The sequence below is a fragment of the Cololabis saira genome, chromosome 13, assembly GCF_033807715.1.
Source record: "Cololabis saira isolate AMF1-May2022 chromosome 13, fColSai1.1, whole genome shotgun sequence".
In the NCBI taxonomy this organism is placed as follows: domain Eukaryota; kingdom Metazoa; phylum Chordata; class Actinopteri; order Beloniformes; family Belonidae; genus Cololabis; species Cololabis saira.
The window spans coordinates 5,283,859-5,293,962 of NC_084599.1; the positions used below are offsets into that span (position 1 = coordinate 5,283,859).

Sequence of the window (10,104 nt, forward strand, 5' to 3'; positions counted from 1 at the left end):
CTTTGCTGAGTTTGTGCAGAAGGAGGCTCGCATAGCCTGTAATCCTATTGCCTCACCCTTCTTGTTTAGCGCTAGATCATCAGATGATACATTTCCCAAAGGAGTAAAGTCCCTTAGCACTAATGCCCAAGCTAAAAATCAGACATTCAAGATGTCAGAACATTTTTCTGACTCTGTTTCTAAGTCAAGGCTACCATGCATTGTCTGTAAGGAAGAGCTGCATGGCATCGCTAAGTGCCCTCTCTTTGCATCTCAGTCAATGGGAGAAAAAAGATCATTTATACATCAAAATCGTCTTTGCTTTGGATGTTTACGCAAAGGACACTTTGCAAAGGAGTGTAGAACTAGACATATCTGTGGAGTGTGTGGTCGACGACATCCCACTTGCCTGCACATGGTGGGAGAAAGGCAGAGTGGAGACACAGCAGAAGATGCTCCCACAGAAGAAGAACCAAGTACGGAAGTTCATGAAGCTCTGTCACATAGACTCATCCGTAAGGCGTCTGCCACTTCTAGTATCGTCCCAGTCTTCTTGTCATTCAATGGAGACCCTCAGAAGGAAATCCTCACATACGCTCTTCTTGATACGCAGAGTGATTCATCCTTTGTCTTGGAAAGTCTTATCAAAGAGCTAAATGTTATGACTCGACCACTCCAGTTAAAACTCAGTACAATGACTGCCATAGATACAGTAATGCCAAGTCAAAGCGTCTGTGGTTTGCAAGTTCGAAGCTTTAATCGTGGAAACCATTTGCAACTACGACAAGCATACACACGTGACTTTATCCCTGTTGATACGTCCTCTATTCCAACAAAGTCCACAGCATTGCAATGGCCACATCTCAAACATCTTGCCAACGAGTTGCCAGCGCTTCAAGATTGTGAGGTAGGGCTGTTGATCGGATACGACTGTCCTTCAGCCTTAGCACCCCTTGAAGTTGTTAGAGGCAGTGAGAATGAACCATTTGCACAGAAAACTGAGCTGGGTTGGAGTATAATAGGAGCCGCAAATCCTCACCTCGACAGGCAAAAGAAGATCAAAGTCCTAGAAACCACCATTGAGGAATCCCAATGCAGACACCAGGAGCTGGCTCAGAAGAGTCTGCAGCACGAGGAGGAAATGAGAGCCCCGGAGGACTGTGAGATCGAGAGGGAACGTCTCCTGATGCTCCAAGAGGAGCTGACTGAGCAGCCTGCCCTCAAAGAAAGCTTCCTGCAGGATGTTCAAGAGGAAGATGAGGAACCTGCCCGTGGTTCTGGGATTGCCAAAATGCTGGAGCTGTCTAGAGCCAGTCAAGATGACTCCAGTAATGGCGAAGGAGAAGAAAGAGAGATCAGCGAGGTAACAGGAACACTTGATGATCTTCAAACCCAGAACACCATGTCGCAGGATGAGCTCACTCTGATCAGTAATGTGAAGGGTGAGCTTGAGGCAGAGCCAAAGAAGACTTTCAAATGGGAAAAGAGGAGCTGGAGTTCAAAACCCATGAGATGCAAATGGCCATGGCTGGTGCTTCTACTGAAGGTGTAATGGTCATTAATCATGACCGGCAAGATCAAGATGTAGAGCCACTTACCAGTTCAACCCAAGACCAAAACTCCCAGCACAGCGAGGAGCATCAAAACCTGAACCAGGAGTTGAGAAACCAGTGTGAGGAACTGATCAGAGAGCAAAACACTGTCATAGCTGAGTGTCACCACATGGGGGACATGCTTTGCACCGTAGAGACGGAACTGGGTGAGAAAACAAAGGACTTTGTTGTACAATATCAAGCCCTGAAGAAACATGGAGCTAATAAGGTACGACATCTTGAGGATGAGATTGAACAGCTCACTCAAGAGAGGGATGAGCTGCTGGCGAGGATGAGTGAGGTTGTTGAGGAGAAAAGCTCACCATCATGGAGAGAGCAGTTCAAAAATTGGTGCTGCTCCTGGAAAGTGAACAATGACATGGGAAACATGCGTACGCAGACATGTACATTTGGCCCTTAGCATAGTAAACCATGTTAATTTGCACGTTTGAAGGATTAAATGGTCCTGAAGACTTAAATCATTCATAAATATGGAAAGGTTTCGGATTGAATGATTGGTGGGAGTGTAAAGGACCATATTGAGCCAATTTGTTTAGTTGATACATTTTTCTTTATGATAAACATGGGATTTGTTATGAGTATAATTTCAGTTGATTATTCTTTGGATGTGTCTTAAAATTGTAATTTCTTTTGTGTATATATTGTATTTAATATGATTTGTATGTAAATTGACCGGAAATCCGCCCACATTATTTAAAAGGTCCGGCGGGCGGCTCCAGCTGTTGATGATCAGCTGGCTTCTGACAGCCGGGTAAACCTTAAAACTTCCCTGGGCTTTCATACAGGATTGGGTCCCTTTTTGTCATCTGTGGCTCTGTGCCGGTCAGTCCATACATTTTTTTGTGTTGATGGTGATGAACAGACAATCACCTTTTCAGGGTCTGCTCTGTTTGTGCGAGAGGAAACCAGTTTGTTTCGCATTCCTTGGAGAGCGCAGCGAGGTACGATGTTTGTATTTGTTTTCTGGTTGTTTCCTTTGACAATTTGATATAGTTGTGTATGTTTTTAACATTGTATTATTAAATTAAGAACAGTTTCATTCATGAGTTTTCTATACGCGCTGTGGAAACTAGTTTTATAAATTGTTTGTATCCTTTTCCAGTTTTCACGGTGTCGTAAGGACTCTGTCGGCATGATTCCGGATGCGACTTCAATAAAACAAACCTTACGCATCAGTCGAGACTCTCTACCTTTCTTCAAATCCAAGGTCTGCTACAATGATGATTGTGGAGTTTGATGGATAATTAACAGTTCATAGGTCACCTGACTGAAAGTTGGATGATAATCCATCACCGTCATCATCACACAAGCTATTTCGCCTTTCCCGCATCAATTATGTGGTTGAGGTTATAACAACGAGAGTAGCTGTGAGTGGCTCAAATAACTCTAATAAATAACATAAAATAAACAAAGTTAACAAATGAAACAAATTAATTTAAAGGGGATCTACTATGGCATCCAATCCCTATTTTAAACAGGCCTTGACTGTCTTTAAAACAAGCTTTTGATTGTTTTTGCTAAATAAATTAGAAATTCAGCCTATGAACCATGTTTTTGGCCCAATCCCCCCCTATTCTACTTTTCAGTCCTACCCCTACATTTTGTGGGTTCCCGTGAGGGTAGTGGTGTCCCAATTCCTCTTTGCATGTAGGGCTAGTGGACATAACGAGGGCTAGTGTGTATGAATCTAGCCCTTCACAGTGAGGGATTTCAGATACTGACTCACCGACCGAGGGCAAGAGAAATTTCCCAGAATGCTTTACGTCATCATTTGCAGACTGAATCAAACAAAAAAACATAGCGGACATAGGGCTGGGCAATGTGTACAAATGTGTACAAAATGTACATCGCACAGATCGTGAATATTTAAGTATACACTGTAACGCATTTGCTTTTAGCCGCGGGCATTACATTACGTCGTCTCTCCTTCTCAGAGAGATAAAACAAGCGCACCCAGTTACACACGTCAGTCACGTGCTGTCGTGCTTGTATCGTCATACGCCCACGACATGTTGCAGGTGTCAGCGCTGCTGTCCGGGACTGCCGGTGAGTTCCACCTAACTTTCCCAAACTCGGCCTGTTTGCACCGTGAGCTCATCTGCGCGTTGCTACGTGCGACAGACTCTTTTCAAAGCAAACTGGGACGGTTTAGTAAAGACGGGAGGGGATGCTCCTCGCAGAGAGCCGAGGAGCCTAGTGTTGCTTAAATGTGGCCACATCAAATCATTCACTATAATCGAAACAAAGTCAAACAAGACTATATGACGTCATATTTCTAAAAGTAAGTGAAAGTGATGCAAAGTAAAGGATGAAACATTGCAGTCCCTACACCTACATTAGTCTGAATATAAAGGTGCTCTAAAGGCCCCTCCTGCTCAGAGCAGCTCATCCTGGTAAAACCTGGTAAATTTTATTACTTGCATATGAAGCCCAAACGGCTTAGCTCCGTGATATCTGCAAGACCTTATAGTTCCTTATGTTCCTAACAGAGCTCTCTGTTGTCAGAGCGCCGGTTTACTCATAGTTCCCTCCTAAAGGGGAGTTTTTCTTGCCACTGTTTGGTTTAAGGTTTTTCTCCCACTAGGGGAGTTTCTACCTGCCATTGTTTATGTAATAATTGCTCGGGGGTTTATGTTCATGTTCCGGGTCTCTGGAAAGATCCTGGAGACAACTTCTGTTGTATTAGACGCTATATAAATAAAACTGAACTGAAATTACAGGTAAAAAACCCTAGGTAAGAAATACATTTTTCCAAATCGTACCAGCTGAGGAAAAATCCCTAAGCCTGACGCGGGCCGTGGGCGGTTCTACTGTCCCGTCTGTCTGGTGTTGGGGGGTGGGGGAAGGGCAGGGGTCGGCAACCCAAAATGTAGAAAGAGCCATATTGGACCAAAAACATAAAAAACAAATATGTCTGGAGCTGCAAAAAATTAAAAGTCTCGTATAAGCCTTAGAATGAAGGCAACACATGCTGCATGTAGCTATATTAGTTATAACTGTTTCATTGTGCACTTCGAGAAAAAAGTGGAAATGTCGAGAAAAAAGTCGAAATGTCGAGAAAAAAGTCGAAATGTCGAGATTAAAAAAGGAAAAAAAAGAGAAAAAAAGGAAAAAAGAAAAAAGGGAAAAAAGGGAAAAAAAAGAAAAGAAAAAGACAAAAAGAAAAAAAAAAAGAAAAAAACAGAAAAAAAGAAGAAAAAGAGAAAAAAGGTCAAACATTTGTGAAAAAGCTCCAGGAGCCACTAGGGCGGCGCTAAAGAGCCGCATGCGGCTCTAGAGCCGCATGCGGCTCTAGAGCCGCGGGTTTCCGACCCCTGGGGTAGGGAGTGGGTGTTTGTTTAGAAACCTTGTCCTGCAGCTGCTCCGGCAGGGAACCCGACGGGTCCTTGCGGCCTCGTTTGGACTTCCGCCTGGGTGGGGCTTTGGTCTGGGACTCCGGCTCCGACTCGGACCACTCCGTGGCCTCCTCGGCCTCCACCTCCAGCTGCTTGGTGATCCGGACCCTGCCAGACCAGAACACACGGTGAGCGCTGAGGCTCGGAGGACACGCCTGCAGAGCCAGAAGCAGCAGCAGCAGCGCTGACCTGCGGTGGCCCATGACGATCATCCTCAGCTTGTCTCCCAGATCCTGCATCTCATGGATCTGGACGAAGGTCCCCGTGGAGTAGACGGCGTCCAGAGACTCCACCACGTCAGACTCGTTGCTGTGACACCGGGACAAAACGGTCCAGTTAGACACACACGGGCCGCCAGGACCCCCGGACCAAAGTGGGTGTTTTTACAGACTTCAGGACAACTATACGCTCATTGTGAATCTGATTGCAGCAACCTGTCTCCAAAACGTCTACTGTGAATTAAATATGTGTTTTAATGATCTTAAACCAGGATATAAGTTCCACAAAAACGCTGAGTTTCCTGAAACTCCTTCAAAGTGACCTCATCGTACATGCTCAAAGTAAAACTTATGTGGAACCGCCATTATCTGTTATTGAACAATTTACAGTTAACCATTTACAGGGCAGGGGCCAATTATCAAAACTATATAACATACTTTTGAATAATTTGCAGGAAAGTTCCCACTCTTATTTCTCCTCTTGGAGGAATGATCTACAGCTAGATATATCCACAGAAGAACGGGAGAAGGCCTGTCGTCTAGCCCAGACCCAGAATATTAACACAAGAGGCAGATTACTGCAATACAAATGGCTCTTTAGAACCTACATTACTCCCGTTAAGCTAAATCATTTTAATCCCAACATTCCAGACAATTGTCCCAAGTGTAACATAGAAAGAGGCACTTTGCTTCGTTGTACGGTACATATACACCCTGAAGACTTTGGTGCAAATGCAAAGAAAAGAAAACTCATAGATATTCGTTTGTTACATGTCAAAAGAGTAACAGCCTTGAAGTGGAAGGATGTTCAGAGTCCTAATTCCACTCAGTGGTTAAAAGAGATGTCTTCACACCTAGGCTGCGTCCGAAATTCCACACTTCCACCCTAATGAGTATGCAAAATGAGTAGGGGTGTAACAATACACCAATCTCACGATACGGTACGATACACGATATTGAGGTCACGATAACGATACGATATTATAGCAGTATTTTTTAACAACCTTGATAGAGGAATATATGACTGGAAAAAATTGTCTTTTATAGACACATAAAGACAAAGACATAAAGACACAAAATACAAAACAATGCTGTGCGTTTGCCCTATTGTTCCAGTTTGTTATTCTTTATAACTGTTTAAGTTTTAAAGAGAAAGCCAGGACAACCATTTTCCACAAACTGAACTAAAAGTAAATGTCAGGTTTGCATTATGCATCTTCAGTTTCATACAAGTACAAATATTTACCCACAAACTGAATAGTTTCTCTCATGTATGATTTGACTTTTTTCTTTTCCAGAAATTGAACAACTAAAATTAAATAAATAAATAAAAGTAAATAAATACATACAATTTTACATCATAAAAAAGATTGATTCATGCTCACCTTATAAGTGTAAGAGGAGATTTATTTTTGTTAAGAAGGTTATTTTGGTAATTCAGGGTTCATTATTTTATAAATATATTCTTTATATTCTGTAAATCAGGGACTATAATGACACTAGTCAGTTTATCTGTAGTTGTTAATTTGTTTTAGATTGGGCGGAGTGATACAGCACTAGGTGCTGTGTTGATGCTCTGAAATCCTACGCTGTTGAGGGACATTAAAGTACACTGGAACTCAGCAGAAGTTGTCCCCGTGTTTATCCTACTCACCACCCCAAAAAGGTTTAATTTAATAAGGTAAGGCTTAACTCTACACCAGCCTTACATAAGTAAAAGTTCAGAGCTCAAAACAGGACCGCAAAACGGGACTAGTTTCTTCTGAGTGGAAGAAGATTTTGGTCCGCGCGGTCGCGGTCGGATGCGCATTTTTAGTCAACACAATAGATTAATATTAATAACCCAATATCGCGATACAGGTTGTCACCTCCACGACACGTATCGTGACGTTTTTGTATCGCGAAATTTCGTGGCACGATATATTGTTACACCCCTAAAAATGAGTATGCAAAATGTTTTAGTGCGTCCGAAACATTAGTACGTACTCAATAGTATGTACTATCCATACTCATTCAGGAGAAATGTATTAGTATGGATTGATGGACACTAGCTAAGCAGAAACTTCCCACAATGCAATGCAGCGGTGTTTGGTTGCTAAGTGATACGTATATATGTCATAAGTATAATATGAAGTATAATAATATTATTATATAATATTAATATTATAATATTTGTATGTAATAATATTATATAATGTCATCTTATTTCGGCCAGAATAAACGGGAAAGAGCACAGCGGTGCTGCTACTGTTGCTGTGCACGTCACTTCCTGACGTGAGCGCTCTTAATAGTACATCCCAATTAATGCACACTACTGTTTTTGGGCTTCTTGTTATGAATGTTTTGTATGTTGCTTATTTGAGAGAAAATCAATAAACAGAATTTGGAAAAAAAAAAAAAACAACAACAAAGTGATGTGATCAGAGCAGCGATGGGAACGTCCCCGGGCCCGCCGGACCAGGACCAGCAGGAACCACTTACGCGTCGTCCTTCTTCATGAAGACGCCAGCGTACGGCTGAGCCAGGCGGACCTTCCTCCTCAGCAGCTCCATCAGCTCCTTGTTCTTCACCTGCCGGGTCCAGAGACACCACAAACATCAGCACCCCAGAACCGCCCAGAACCACCCCAGAACCGGGCCAGAACCGGGCCAGAACCGCCCAGAACCACCCCAGAACCGGCCCCTCCACCCTGTCCCCGGGTCCAGGAACAGTCGCTGCTTTCTCACTGAAAACACACGTGGGCTCCAGGTGGAAGAAGGTCACCTAACTAGCCACATGTACACATGTACACGTACACACGTACACATGTGTACATGTATGTAAGGTTACATCAGCCTCACCTCGATGATGCACACATGTACACATGTAAATGTGTACATTTACATGTGTACATGTAAGTGTATAAAAGGTTACATCAGCATGTAAGTATATGTATGTAAGGTTACATCAGCCTCACCTCGATGATGTACACATGTAAATGTACACATGTAAATGTGTACATTTACATTTACGTGTACGTAAGGTTCCATCAGCATGTAAGTATAAGTATTGCAGGTTCCATCAGCATGTAAGTATAAGTATATAAGGTTACATCAGCATGTAAGTATAAGTATATAAGGTTACATCAGCATGTAAGTATAAGTATATAAGTTTACATCAGCATGTAAGTGTATGTAAGGTTCCATCAGCATGTAAGTATAAGTATATAAGATTAAACCAGCATGTAAGTATAAGTATATGAGGTTACACCAGCATGTAAGTATAAGTATATTAGGTTCCATCAGCATGTAAGTATATGTATGTAAAATTACATCAGCATGTAAGTATAAGTATTGCAGGTTCCATCAGCATGTAAGTATAAGTTTATAAGGTTACATCAGCATGTAAGTATATGTATGTAAAATTACATCAGCATGTAAGTATATGTATGTAAAATTACATCAGCATGTAAGTATAAGTATATGAGGTTCCATCAGCATGTAAGTATAAGTATGTAAAGTTACATCAGCATGTAAGTATATGTATTGCAGGTTCCATCAGCATTTAAGTATATGTATGTAAGGTTACATCACCTCGATGATCTTGATGAACCGCGGGAACACCGGGTTCCTGCTGACGGCCACCAGCGGGACGTTGGGGAAAACCTCCGGGACCATCATGGGTGTGAGCGCCGTCATCTGCGGGCCGCTGTAGGCTGCCCCCCCGTCCCCGCCGTCCCCCCCGGACTCCTCTCCCCCGGAGCCCGCGGCTTCCCCGCCGTCCTCCCCGGAGAAGCCCGCCCCGGAGGCGCGGTTCCCGTACGCCCTGCTGGAGAGGGCGAGGGCCCCGGAGCCCCCCGGAGGGAGGCCGGGGCCGGCCAGAGGAGCGGCCGCGGCCCGGAGCCAGCGCTGGGTGCCGGAGTTCAGCCTGCAGCCCGGCGGCACGGCTGGAGCCCCGGGCCGGGAGCAGCGCAGCGCCGGCCGGAGCCGGGCCGCGGAGCCGGCCTCCTGCCCCGGGAGGACGGCCCGGTAGAACCGCAGCAGCAGGCCGGGGTTGGAGTGCAGCTGCCGGGCGGCACCGATCATCTTCACACCTGAAGACATGTTCTGGACGCTTCTCACACACGTGACCCGCCGACCTCCAGCTTCCGTCAACGCTTGCTGACGTCCCTCACACACATCCATGCCCTCACACCACGTGCTCTGTATTTGTAGTATGGCTCCCCAGCAGGGACAAAAAAAGGCGATTAAATAACGCGTTTTGTAATATAAGAAATCATGAATGAAAACGTTCTGACAAAAATATAAACCAGTGTGAAATGTAGATCTTCTCACTTCAAATTTGTGTAAAAGTATCAATATTGAGACTATTTGAAAAAGAAAACCCTTAAAATACACACACACACATATCACTTCCTGGTAACAGCCATAAACACTTTTATTAGACAATTTTATTAACTATATGTATGCTTATGTACACTGTGTTTCTTTTATGATTACTTTAACTAACGATGTTTTTGAATACATGTTAGCCTCCTAGCTGAGCTGTGATGTCATCAAGTACAGCTAGGGCAGGGGTGTCAAACATACGGCCCGCGGGCCGGAACCGGCCCCCAAGGAGGTTCGATCAGGCCCGCGGGATAATTTAAAAGTGAAAAAATGCATAAAAGACATGGAATTCAAATTTTTAATAAGATGCAATTCATGTATTATCCGCGAGGGGGCGCACTGTTTTGATCAGAGTAGAAGACAACAGCGGTATCAATGCGCCATCTGCTTTTTTATAAATCTCATTTAATCTTAAAGTGCATTACTATATTTTTCAATACCAATTAATTGTAAAAGTTTTGTGCCTTTGCACAATTCAGTGGGATCAGTTGCAATGCATATATGTGAATGATAAAAGTAAATTGCACATTTG

At 43.6% G+C, this 10,104-nt stretch overlaps 1 protein-coding gene across 1 annotated transcript in view; it reads right to left on the reverse strand.

Moving 5' to 3' along the window:
* lonp1 (lon peptidase 1, mitochondrial) overlaps positions 1–9,354 on the reverse strand; it is a 40,961-nt gene extending 31,607 nt beyond the window's left edge. The window contains exons 1-4 of the mRNA XM_061737424.1: positions 8,778–9,354; positions 7,687–7,775; positions 5,177–5,296; positions 4,939–5,095 (exon numbers count right to left, since the gene is read on the reverse strand). Coding sequence (XP_061593408.1) covers positions 4,939–5,095; positions 5,177–5,296; positions 7,687–7,775; positions 8,778–9,287 — 876 coding nt within the window. The 5' untranslated portion in view covers positions 9,288–9,354. The remainder of the gene's footprint in view (positions 1–4,938; positions 5,096–5,176; positions 5,297–7,686; positions 7,776–8,777) is intronic.
* Between the last annotated feature and the right edge of the window lie 750 nt (positions 9,355–10,104).